The sequence below is a fragment of the Callionymus lyra genome, chromosome 7, assembly GCF_982586985.1.
Source record: "Callionymus lyra chromosome 7, fCalLyr1.hap1.1, whole genome shotgun sequence".
Lineage (NCBI taxonomy): Eukaryota > Metazoa > Chordata > Actinopteri > Syngnathiformes > Callionymidae > Callionymus > Callionymus lyra.
This window is the reverse complement of record NC_141824.1, coordinates 27,668,018-27,682,030: the sequence shown is the minus strand read 5'-3', so window position 1 is coordinate 27,682,030 and position 14,013 is coordinate 27,668,018. Positions and strand designations below refer to the sequence as shown.

The 14,013-nt window shown below is 38.1% G+C and overlaps 1 protein-coding gene across 3 annotated transcripts in view; it reads left to right on the top strand.

The window, feature by feature from the left end:
• robo1 (roundabout, axon guidance receptor, homolog 1 (Drosophila)) overlaps nucleotides 1-14,013 on the top strand; it is a 255,460-nt gene that overhangs the window by 61,055 nt on the left and 180,392 nt on the right. The window contains exon 1 of one of the 3 annotated variants that reach the window (XM_087795570.1): nucleotides 8,838-9,174. The exons of the other annotated variants lie outside the window; for them this stretch is intronic. Within the exon in view, the coding sequence (XP_087651696.1) occupies nucleotides 9,006-9,174 (169 nt within the window). The 5' untranslated portion in view covers nucleotides 8,838-9,005. Of the gene's footprint in view, nucleotides 1-8,837; nucleotides 9,175-14,013 lie in introns of those variants that run through there. 3 annotated transcript variants of the gene reach the window in all.

Below are 14,013 nucleotides of genomic sequence, written 5' to 3'. Positions count from 1 at the left end.
TAAACTTTTAAATCAGATGCACTGAAGGTGTCATTTTTAGCAGAAGCAGGAGGTCCTCTGGGATCTTCTCTGGGAATTCTGCTACAGACGAGGAAGATATATATGTTCAGTAGGGAATGAAACAAACGTTACAAAACATGCTTAACGTCGGTGTCAAGACGAGGATAAGCAGGATTGATGGAAGAGGCTGCTAAGCAGAGAGAATAACTGAGGTGGCTTCACACACCACGTACATACAGTTTACATGAAAGCTGCAGGTGCAAGTAGTTCAACATGTGCAAAACATCAAGGCAATATTTTGAAGTCTTACTGGAACTTACAAAGGGCCGGAGTGAAGACTACTTTGCTATTATACACTTTATATTTTGCCATATTTTCTTGAAATCTTGGTGCAGATGATTTTCAATGTGTTCTGTGAAGCATTTTAATGATAAATCAGTCTCAACATAGTTTTATTTTGACTTAGTCCTGAAAACTACAATAAAGACTCCAAAAGTCTCTAAAATATTGGAGGAAAAACACACAATATCCATCAGGTTAAGCGAGAATTGCTACTCACCTTACAGACCATGTGTCTTTCTGGGAGTACATGTGTTGAATATGTGGATGCTTTCTTAGAGACTTGATTCAACCTCCAGCTGAGTTTAAGACAAGACTCAGGCGATCATGACGCTGCAGAAGCTTGCTCATCTTCTTTGCCGATCTGGATACAAGAGTTGACCAGTGTTTTCTACACGAGTACCGAATGTGAAGAAGAAAGAGCAGTCAGCCGATGCTGGTTATTCACTGTTGCATGATGGTGTTGTCACTTCGCTTTACTTATTCATGGCGTATCGCCTGATTGAGTTTGTCAGCAAAACATGGATGACACTTTGGACAGGATGCTGGTCCATCACAGGAAGTTGTGTTTCTCTGTATTATTCAACAGGACATTTTTTAATAATGTATTCAAAAAATTGTGTTAAAGGCCATTTCCAATCAGTCATGAATGTATAATTATCTTTAGTGTTTGTTTAATGAGATTATGACTCATAAGTAATAATGAATGTTGTGAATACAGGAAGGTTTTGAAAGTTTAGTCTTTCATGTGTATGGCTTCTCACCGCTTCCCAGCTGCATCCAGAACTAATTAAAAACTGGAACAGCCAGCATTTAATTGAAGCAGTTAATAAACAAATCTAGGAAATTTATGATATTGGTCATGTAACATTGTTTGAAGAAACTTATTAGAGATTTTCTCTACGCTGTTCCAATGCTAAATGAGGTCCTCTGTGGAAGTGTGTACCGTAACGGTGCTATTGTTTTTAATGAATTAGTAGGTGCGTGGATATCTTGGAGAGATGCGATGTGTACAATAATGATGAATAACATAACATTTACTAGTTAAATTTAGTTTAAATTTAGGAAATGATAGAATAGTAAAAAATATATAATAATATAAACTTTCTTGGATGATCATTCATATAGTTTGTCATAACAAGGGCTGCATAAACACAATTAAAGAACTGCACGAGGTTCCGCACTTTGCATCGCCGTCATATTGTATATTAAAACAAATTAGTTAAGAAAAATGTGTTTACGTCTGAGATCGCACCACTAGATGTCCCTTGTCAGAGCTTTCATCAGATGTCCTGCAGGTAACCTCTACATCTGTCTTTCTGTTTGAGTAATGGTGCCCATGAAGCATAAAAAAGTGGGTGCCAGGGGCCCTAGGAAGTCTCTTGCTGCGATCCAGGCTGTGTGCCATCAAAGCGTTTGTCCTTCTCCTGCATGTCTAAATCACCAGATTTACTGCCGTCACGACACACTTTCAGTTTACAAACACTAGGGAGTGTGAGAAAATCATAGAGTTCAGTGTCTGAATCTAATAGTGCTCTGTAAATTATGAATGGCTAACACAGAGATGTTAATAAACACCAGTATACATTATTCACTGATTTATTCTAAATAAAAAATGAGTATCTGTTATGAGTGTTTTAAAATGCTAACCACAAACACTCATGTTCAAATTAAATTAAATCAAATCAGTCACTTGTTCAAGTGAGCAGTGGTAAACGTAGCATTTAAAACCCAGTAAAATGTTGAAACAAGACTTTGTTAAATTGTTGATTCTGCACAAGTGACAATCTTGCTCAAGTGCGAACATTGTTGTAGGAACTCATTACAGCCCTCAGAATTAATGTGGAAACATCATTCTCTAGTTCAGCCTGCAGCTTTTCTCAACGATATTAATCTGCTATTTCCACTTAGAGAGAGCATATGTCTGGCTGTTGCTCCACTAAACCGTTCGTGTGGGAATATAATACTAAGCATTTTAATACTTTTCTGCGTATAAGCATTTTGGAGCTGCCTGGTCTCCAGGGCAGTCATTTGATCTGAGGATGGAGGATTGCAGGGAGAGCACTTCATTCTCAGGCAGGGTGCTACAAGTCTGCAGGTGTAGCATGGAGCAGATGTTAGACGTGAAACTGTGGAATGATGGTTGTTTTTGAGGTGTTAGAATCGTCAAAATGATTATCATTGGTATTTATTTTTCTTTCTATACACAGATTTTCAAACAAAATTCCTGGTGTAAGTACATGTCTGTGCGAGGGACAAAGTGTCTTGAGAGAATTCATATATGTATGCAAGAGAATGTATATATATGTGTGCGAGAGAATTAATATATGCAAGAGAATGTATATATGTCTGCAAGAGAATGTATATATGTGTGCGAGAGAATTAATATATGCAAGAGAATGTATATATGTTTGCAAGAGAATGTATATATGTGTGCGAGAGAATTAATATATGCAAGAGAATGTATATATGTTTGCAAGAGAATGTATATATGTGTGCGAGAGAATTAATATATGCAAGAGAACGCATATATGTATGCAAGAGAATGTATATAAATATGTGTGTGAGAGAAAGCATATATATGCAAGAGAATGTATATATGTGTGCGAGAGCATTAATACATGCAAGAGAATGCATATATGTATGCAAGAGAATGTATAAACATGTGTGCAAGAAAATGTACATATGTGTGCAAGAGAATAAATATGTTTTTTGCAAGAGAATGTATATAAATATGTGTGTGAGAGAAGGTATATATGTATGCAAGAGAATGTATAAACATGTGTGCAAGAAAATGTAGATATGTGTGCAAGAGAATAAATATGTTTTTTGCAAGAGAATGTATATAAATATGTGTGTGAGAGAATGCATATATGTATGCAAGAGAATGTATAAACATGTGTGCAAGAAAATGTACATATGTGTGCAAGAGAATAAATATATGTATGCAAAATAATGTATATAAATATGTGTGTGAGAGAAGGTATATATGTTGTAGAGATAATGCATTTATGTGTGCAAGAGAATGCATATATATGTTTCCAACATAATATGTATCCGTTTGAGGTAAACATATATTTGTGTCTGCGAGAGAATGTATATATTTGTGCAACAGAACGTATACATGTGTGCAAGAGAATTGTGAGGTGATTGTATATTTGTACGAGAATATACAGGTATGTGTGTGTGTGTCAGAGGGAGTATATGTCTGTGTGAGAGAGATTACAGTACAAATGTGTATGTGACTGTTCAGGTCTAACTGTGTCGAACATATTCAAGCAGCAGGGATCAGAAGCCCAGTTTGTATGAACGGGACGACAGCGTCTCCCTGATGTGTAAGATTTGATGCTGGCAAAGATATGTTCCTGGAATTCTACCTCCAGTTGTGTGTCGGAGAAATATGTGGGCAGCCTTCAGAAGCAAGAATAGAAATGTAGTGACTCAAAGCTTAGCAGGCTTTTCATGGCAACCTGCTGTAAATGTACCTGAAACATCAGCAGAGCTGCCACAGTGATCCAGACCAGACGGTGTGTTGTAGACTTACATGATCTGCTGCAGCTTTAATCTGGGACGTCCGGTTGCTCTGATAGTTGAACTCAAATTAAATAGAAAATAAATTCATTGTCTTTTCCAGTTTGGCTTGTGGAAAAGGCTCAGACTTTCCTCTGCCAGAGTGACAGTGAGACATCCTGACAGATGCATGAGCCAGACTAGACCCTCTAAAATGAAATGTCCTCTGCTTCTGTCTCTGATCTTGTTCCCTCGGGCACTACCCAAAGCTTGTGACCACTGGTGACTAGAAATTGAGAGCTTTGTCTTTTGGCTCAGCGTTTTTTTTTCCACCATGAGAAACCAACAGAGTCTCTATGTTGAGCTCATGCTTCATTCTTTCCTAACTCATGAACTCACAATATTTTGCTCTAACATTGACTGGACATCCAACCAGCGTTGCCATTGATTGTACAATAATCAAACCTTGTGTCTCCATGACTACTCGTACATTAAGCTGACACGTCTTAAGGATCCAAATCTGTAACTTAATAATTTCTACCAGTAGATAAACTTGTAACTGAACCTGATGTGATTCAAAGGCTGAAAGTGATTTGATGTGTTTTATTCCGGGGATTTTGACACGTATTCTTCTGCTTTATTCTCAAGTCTCTTCACACTCTGTGAACTTCTGATATTTGTGCATTCAAAGAGCCGTCAGTCAACCTTGTTTGCAAATAGAGATAAAATAAGAACATTATTTCCCTGATGCCAGCAGACGAGGGATCATTCTGGCAAAGTTTTACTTCCACTTCTTAAATAATACCTGTAAAACATTTCCTTTTGAACTAATGTTCAACATGAATCACAATTATTCTCAGCAGAACTTCTTTCATTGTTGGATCAAACTTCTGTAGTGACTTTGATACATACGTTTGTTTTTTTTCATTAGCTATGATAGCATGTTTAATGTAAAGACTATTTTTGAAATGTCCCTTAAGTACGGGTTGAAAACCATTTGTATTTATAACTGCATCTGAGAAATAGTATAGTCTTGCTTGTAGAAACAATTGCTTATAAAAGTAGAAGTTAAATGTTTTATATTTTTATCTAATAATTCAGTTGTACAAAAATATTGTAGGTCTTGTAAATTGTGTTTTATATTTAAATATGTTCAATTTTATTACTCAATATTTAATACAAATTGTCGGTTATGTTCCAAATTAGGAATTTGTCACTCTTTGTGGACAGAGAGCTGCTTCCATTGGGTGCATTGATTCATTCATAAACAGATGAATATGGATGAAATAAATGAAGGGCAAAAAAGTAGAATACATGTTCCACTCAGTGGAGGAGTTTTGAGATCGCAAACCTCTTCTTATGGTGATAATAAAACACTTTTATCTTTAATTTTACGGTGAATTAATCTTTTACAGATGGCTAGCAAAGAGTTTAAGAAAGATAACTTCTAAATCCTCATGTATATAGAACATACGGCGTGAGTTCAACAAATGCTTCCGTGAGTTGTTTCAACACTTGTTTAAAGTGTGTAAATGTCCGTCGCTACTTGTTATTCCGCTCATTCCTTCTGCATGTAATTAGCATCACATTGTTCTCCTCTCGGAGCACTTGACATTAACAATGACATTTCCCAAGAAGCAGCAGTGTTAGATTGGTGTCCTCGGGGGTCGAGGTGACTCGACCCCGGCGCCCCTCGTAATTATTCTGCCGCCGATTCATTAGGGAGGCGTTTTAATCAGTGACTAATGTGCGACAATTAATTAGAGCTGCACGTTGTCAGACGACCACTTCACCGGGATTACATGGCGAACAAACAGAGGCGATGATGCCCAACACAACCAACACAACCTTTCCATGTCAAGTACGTATACAAAAGCTCAACTTCCTACAGGGCAATAAAGACAATCACCTCTAAACTGTTAATCAGGATCATTTTGGACTGTTTCTTCAACTATTGTTGTTTCCTGTGTGAGCTCTGATTTCCTCCCATAAGATATTATGTGTTTATTTCACAGTCAATCGGTTCCTTGCATCACAGATTAATGTTAATTAAAATCAACTTACATATTACTAAATTAATTGACACGATATGTATAAGATGTAAATGTTTTAACCCTTGTATTTATCAGGGTCAAGGTGACCCGAAGGCCCGAGGCCAGGTAGGTTGTTCATCTTAATCCAAAAGTAACACAAGGAATAAAACAATTAACAATTGTTTTCGGGCCTTAGGGTCACCTTGACTCTGAGATAACGCAAAGGTTAAGAACATTATTAAAAAGTTGAAAGTATAAGTTTCCCATTTATTTATAATTTATTCATGTATTTATCTATATTATATTTAATGTCCTCATTTATTATTATTTTATCAAAATTTAAAATACTTTAATTTTTTCTGTTTTGTGAACAATACACATTTATTTTTTAAAGCGTGTTATAGATATTTCAAGTTTTGTTTATTTTTATTATGAATATACTTAATTCAAACATATATCTAGTCACTAATACATTCTGAATTCCTATACCTGTGTCGCAATTGCTGTTTCCTTATCATTTAAAATTTTCTGTCCCATCAAATTGACTTCCTCAAAAACCGTTCGTCCGTCTTCTGTTAATAGTAAAGTAATAATAATTAGTTTTTCATCTTACATCCAAGAAAATTGTGCAGCCTCAGTGGATCGAGCCAGTTTGATCTGTTACCATGGTTACAGCTAAGAGAGAGGACATTAAGAAGAGAACAGATATACTTCATGTATTAATTGCGAATGGAGAGCATATATGGACCTGAAACTATATTTAGAGTCACACTGCTGAAGGTCGAATGCAGGAGATTGGCTGCTGGGGGGGGTTTGAGGGGAGCTGCTGACGCATTCAGTTTCCCCACGTTAACCTGCGCTCACCTGCCTCCTCACAGCTCGCACCACCGGAGGAAACAAGTATTGTTAACATGAACCTAAACTTATTTTTTATCTGTGTGTGAGTCTTTGATATACTTTCATGCAGGACATTTTATCAGCCCCTCATAATCACCCCCAAAATAAGTGTCCTCTGGCCTAAGAACAAGAAATAAAACTCAGACTCTTCTCGTAATGATGTACCCAGCGTTCATGACTCGTGTACATCATTGTTATGGGTTGTCGAGTTTATTAAAGAAATGGCAGTTAATTTAACACTTGTAAAAGCAATTCTGTTGATTGGTGGCTTCATATTTCCAGGAAATAACGACATGAATAAACAACAATAAAACACATAATGATCTCAGCGATAACAGCTGTGACCAGTGTAGGGTTGAGGAGACTTCATGATACAGCATCAACAAACCTTGCCAAATTTAGTGCCCTTTAGTGGCCTTTCAAAATATATTATAATGTTTGGGGATACAGTTGATGCTGTATCATGAGGCCTCATCAACCTGTCAAAACCTGATACTGGGTGAATATTATCCTCTGTTTTCACTCAAACAGTTGCCAAGATAAGCTCTTTCCTCAGGTGTTATCTTGTGATCGTGTTCATGTTCGAGTGAGGGAGATCGACAAGTACTAGCAGTCACAAATGAAGCTGAAATTGCTGTAGATCACCGACTACCTTACAAATTTCAGCGGCTGAAAACATCAGGGAGAGACTGAAAACACAACACCTTATATTCCATGTTGAGAAAGAAAGTATATCCGAGCGTCTAACCCAAGTGTTCCAGGCAACCGAGAGGAGAACCCATTGCAGACTCAAAGGCATATGAGATGTCTTGTTTAAAGTTATTTAAGACTTAAAGCTTGACAAATTGTAGAGATGTGCAAAATTAAATAATACATTTCATTACATCAGCCTTACTTAAAAGATTACCAACGGTCACAGTATGTTTTGTGGCTCTCTAGGAAATGTAATTACCCACTCCTAATCTCCGTGGACAGCAACAACAACAGAAAAACACACTGACAACAAAGATATGCTATCGTGACAATGAGGACAATCACATTATTAAAAATTAAATCAGGCATGTGGCCAAAATGTAAAACTCAATCCAAATTATGGGCCAAAAAAATGTTGGAGAGTGTAAAGGTTGCATTGAGATGAGATTAATACCACAATAAAAACACAATTAAAACACTAAAAATTGGATCATAATGATCAAACAGAGGCATAGAATCCAGCATAGCCACATTTTTCCCTGAAACAGAAGCAACACTTCAAGCAGAAGAAATAAGGGATACAGACCAATTGTTGTCAGACGTCAACTGTGGCCAAAATAGCACAACAGTGATGAGAACTGCAATCATCTGGATGACGACAGGAATCAAGACAGCAATTACAGCAACAACAACCGCAACATCCAGGAGCTGTAGATGTGACGCTTCCCATTGCTCTGTGTGGGAACCTTCATCGTGTTGACAACCCCTCCTGTCATCTGAAAAGCAGTTACACTTCCATGAGCATCATTGTCATAGACAATTATATGTTCACTCTCACAGCTGTCAAACTGGTCCGTGTGCATGTCTGTACACATGCTGGCAGGGCAGGACGCCTGATCTGTTTACCTGCCGCTGAAACAACCCCTCAGATCCAGCTTGTTAGTGACGACAAACATTACAGTTCATGAATGAGCATCGTAACCGTGCAAAAAAGACCAAGAGGCTCGTCACACTTGACAAATTGCTTCTTGTCTCTCTCACCCACTCGTGCAAGTCTCCCTCTCTACCTCCCCTCCTCCCCTCCAACCACCGCGCCGTTCTCTCGCTCACTTGCTCAGATGCGCTCAAAGTCAAGGCTGCACTGTGGAGAACTATCTCTGTGATTTATTCCTGACTTTCATATCGTGTTTGCTGCGATGGGCTGACGAGCGGAGAGGAGGGGAGGACAATAATGCGCTGCCGGACACACTTCACGGCTGCTGACTCTTGGATGTTTCACAAAAGAGAACTTTAGGACCTTTGAGGAGGATTTCTAACCTTACTACTGCTGAACTGTGGGACAACCAGGTCTGCCTATCAATGTTACACTCAATCTCTGACTCCACTTCCTTCAGGGGGGGTTGACCCAGTCCCCCAGAGGAAAGAGGGGCTCTGTTATGAGTGAGTGACCCTTGCTGGGCTTCCCCATGGTGACAGAGGAGGGGGACTTGCTGTTGTTTTGAACATCTTCACACAGCTGTGTGACGGACCTCCATGGCTCAGAGCTTTGCCGCCACCCGAGCTTTAGAGTGCAGCATGGCCGGCGAGCGGATGCCTCTGCTGCTGCTGGTTCTGCTGACAGAGGTGCTGAGCGGAGCTTGTGTGCCAGGGGACAGCACGGTCAAGTATAAGGGGAGCTGGAGGTGGAAAGGTGACAGGAGCCGTGAGTACCCACCTGCACGTCTCAGCTGTGTTTCCATCCCTGAACCTGCGAGAGGCTAAAAAAACCCTCATTAACCTGCCGCCGGAGTGTATTTCTCTGTGACAGTCTTTTGGATTAAAGTTGTGTATCAGCGATCCATGTAGAGTTATAAACTTTTTTTGTGCAATGTCAGAAGAAGGAGTTGTTTGATCTCCTCAGGGGTCCCCCTAGGCACTAAACTCGTTCCTCTTTGCATAAATGAACAATCATAAACTTGAGTTCTAAAACTTAACAGTCAACTGATTTTTAAGCTGTCATATTTTGATAAAAACCAACAAAAATGAAACGATAGCATCAAGACCACAGATTTTTTTCGGAGGGAAAGTTTCTTCATTTTTTCCTTTTTTCTTTTTTCTGTGAAGATGGGTTTCTACTGCCTTTATACATTCACAAAGTTTAAAGAAACATATTCACTGACTTTTGAAAAAACAACCTTAATTAATAAATAAAGATACCAAAGCATGACATAGATAGTACTATGACAAGTTGCCTTTTAAGAAAATGTAGCAAAATATATGCAGAAAGAAGTAGTAGAGAATTTCCTTAGTGTCGAACTCAAGATAAATATGAATTAAATTGAATAGATAAAATGTTTGATGATAGCTCTTATTGTTAAAACAAATAATACAAATACAACAAACACAAATGTAAAGTAACCCAGAGATGCAACATATTGTTTAATAAAAGCAAAGAGTCAACTATGACAGAAATTAATCTAAATCAATGACATATTAGCCTTTGGTATGATTTGGCTTGAGCAAAATGAATGCTATTTAGAAGAATAAAAAAGTAAATAAAACTCTTCAATATGAAATGATATATCATCTTTATTTTGAATGTGCAAAGTAAGGACTAGGGACAATTGGTTGGACTTTAGATTCCACATACATTTTTGGCTTAATAGTTTGTTATAAAGCTATAATTATTGTTTTCTACTTGTCCAAATGTTTTTTAGGATCTTATATGTTTCACTTGGGTTCTTCATACTTTGGGAATAAACCTTTTATTGTTCAATATGAAAGCCAAAAAGTGTTCAGTTTGCGGTTTTATGAAACCTCAATAGCAGACAATGCCTTCTCTAATATTATAAAGACACAGCCTTTTCTACAACATATACATCTTGTATCATGTCCAATAAATAATAAGCCAATAAACATTTTCAAGATACTTTAAAATCATAAACAGGTTTATTGCTGGACAATTTTCATGGACTTTTATCATATAATTGACCAATAAACATTTTCTTATCCCTTACAGTTTTGGGTGATTGATGAAGCAGGGTCTACTCTGCAGAATTGTGGGTGCTAAAATACTTGTTAAAAAGTGTCACTGAGGCACCAACTTAGCATATAGCATCTAGTCAGGTCATCAAGATATGGTTAGTTCTCCCTGCATTTATTTTCATCTCTTTATGGCATTTGTTTATTTGTTTTAAGTCCAACAATAACAGCTTAAATGTATATGCCTTGGTGTTCTTGCATTCCATGCTAGGAAGATTCTTATCATTAAAGAGTTTACTATGGTAAGGGTTTAAAAAACGTAAAACATGAATTATAAACTTCCCAACTTCATTCTGGAACATAATCCCTCACAAAATAAAAGGGATGACTGTAGCTCAGTTATTAAACCTGCACTCTGTTGAAACTGTTGAGGGAAATAAAGAGTTTATTTTAGATGAATTTCAACTGGAGAATTAAAAGAAGGGTGCAAGTATTAATACTCACATTTGACTTACATAATTCTGGCAGGGAAATCTGTGGGAGTGGTGCAGCAGCAGTGTTCTACATTAAACTAATAAAAACCTAGAGCGAGCTCTCAAACAGAAAGTTCTTCAAAAAGCATAGATGATGAGGTTTTTTGCTTGAATCATGTGAACATGAAAACATGCCATCAAGTGAACCAGTTTTATCGTCACCTTTCTCTCGATTAACCTGGGTGCAGAAGTCAAATGATTATTTTATGAGCAGCCTTCACACGCACCGCCACTCTTTGATGGAATTCAAATCTACGAGGAAGTCTGTGCCTCGTATCCATCGACCTTGTTTCATGTTGCAATCCAGAGATTTCATTGTTTCCTCTGCGTCTCACGATCACTCTAATATTCGTCTGTGCTGGTCGTTCCTAGTCATTAATTGATCAGTGTTGAGTTGTGAAAAGCTTCTCAGACTGATGCTCCTGCCTATTTCCCCGGTAAAAGCTGAGTGTTGCTTGAGTGTGTTCATTAGATATGCTGACACATGAGTGCATGGATGCTGGGCGGAGTGGGGGGGCGGATCTTCAAATGAGCAGAGAGCTGCGGTTTTTGATTCGGGACGCTTCTGCTGCTGCTGCCGTCCCTGGGCTTTTGGCTGTTGGCTAATGGGATTGTTTGGCATGCCGCTCCAGACTGATGCTGAGTGATGAAGTGGGGAGTGTGTCCCTTTGTGTCCGTCCCCTTTTGTGGAGGTTAAAGGGAGATCGCTATCTTGATACTGTTCCAAGATTAAATGACTGGAATTGGACGGAGAAGCTGGTGCCCTCCCAAGGAGACGACTCTCTGGATGACATGAAAGTGATATCTCGTGCAGTTTTAAGACTCTTCAGCTCTCCAGCTATCTTTTCATATCAGCTTTTCTCTGTTCATCTATTTCCAGGGCACATTAACGTCTCATATTTACTAATTTTTGTATTTCTTGGCAAGGAAACAACTTCAACTAAACTTGTGAAATCATTAGAATTCTACTCTTTATTTCAATTAAGGCTGCAGGCGAACCTTCCTGACACATGTTAATTACAAATCATTAACTATTCAAAGAGAATATCGATCGTGACCAAGGTCAACATTAACATAGAATTATCCATTAGTGGTTTTTGGGGAAAATGTTTACTATGTTTCGATAACATTTTATTTTTCAAAAACAATCTGAGTTTTTCTAAAGAAATGAAATAATGCGCTTCGAACTATCTCCCTTAGTAGAATCCTCAAAGTGTTCATGGAATATAATCAGACTCTGTTGCAGTTTTCACTCGAAACCTGATAGTTTGATAAAAAAAAGGTCTTACGGTTATATAAATTAATATTTCACAATGTGAGGTGTTGAAAAGACTACATTTGTTTAGGATTCAGGTCACTTTCCAGATTTTGAAAACAAAGTGCAATAGAAACATTCGTAATATGCTTAATAGTGTCTCCAGAGCGTAACTCATGGATGGTTTTCTATAAGAATCTAGCAAGACGGACGTGGTGCGTTAAGGAGATCAGGTACAAAGTCATGTCATCATCTCATAATACGGTCCGTCATATTTCATTCTATTTCCCAAGAAGAGTAGTCTTCAGAGAGGGTTTTCTTGGGTGCCCACGCAGCGAACCATACGTAAAACGTTCTCTATAATTCTAAGTTCCAAACAAATTCATGAATCACTGCAACTTGGCATAATTTGCTTTTGGTTATCTCACGAAACAGCTCAGAAATCCACGTCCAATTACCTCCCCACAGGGGTCCCCCAAGGCTCTCTACTTAGTCCTCTTCACTTGGGTTTTGACATGCTATACTTGGATCTGCCTCAACTGACTTTTTCATTTCACGACTGCGTAGGCAGTTCCCAATTACAACTGTCGCTCCAAGAGCCTCTTGAAGACTCGTGTCCTCGGAGAACACCTCTTCTTTCCAAGTCTGACACTCTTATGGATGGAACTTTCTTCTTAGTTCACCCGTTCTCTCTGATTAGTTTTGGCACTTAACGCTTTTGTGACTTGATTTTTGATTCGCTCTTCAAAGTTGCTGTAAGTATAAACTTTTAATGAGCTAGAAGAGATATGAATCTAAAGAGCTTTGCTGTTTGATGCTGCTCCTGCAATGACGCTGTGTTCTAACATCCATGTGGACCAAACAGTTTTATTTAATGTAGTATCCTGGACACTTATCACACCATCAGTTATTAGACTGAGTGTTAGATTGTTCCAAGGCCTGTTAGGAGAGGAAAGCAAGTCAATCTGTACTTTTCTGGTAGCACACTCTTGGTCTTCGAAACCTCAGTTGTTCTGGATACAACTCCATACCTGTGCTTCAAACCTACTTCAAACTCAACTAAAGTGTCTCCTAATGGCCTCACTGAACATGATTATACTTTTGGTGCCATTGTATAACAAATTGCAAATGCCATTTGGATGCTGATTGATATTCTGTGAAACTAACCCTGCTCTTGAACTAGTATACTAAGGTAGAGGTAAGGGGTTAAAGTAATGGTAAAATTCTATTATTATAAATGATTTTTGTGAAGCGAAAAGAGGATGTGGAGGAAACCAGGAAAGCAGCAGTGGAAATAAGGCTTTCTAGATTTTCCCGTTTAGATGATATTGCTAATTCATTAAAGTCTGCTTATCTTGAAAATATGAATTGTCTTAGATATCTCTAGCAGATGCACGGTTGGGGTGTGAAAATGTGCCCTTGGCAAGTTGGTGTTGGGTACAGGGTATTATGTAACCAGCAGAAACATTCTGTGGCAAGTATAAACATTAAATAGAGCATCTAATGCTAAACAAATTAGCACCAGTAGTGAACACTGACTGCGAAAAAATTGCTTGCGCATTTAAAAATATAAGTGGATTACAGTTTTTCAGCACATTCTGCCCTGATTTGACCAGAGTACTAAAGAAAAGGGACACACTAGCAAATATAGAGGCCTCAGGAGGAGAACCTTTTGGCCCATGAGGTGGTATAGGTTAGAAGCCGCCTCATAACTGTGCCTTATATAAGCAGGAAATTAAATCAAAAGGTTTAGTGATCATAAACGATTATATGGAGCATTTTTAATGCCCCG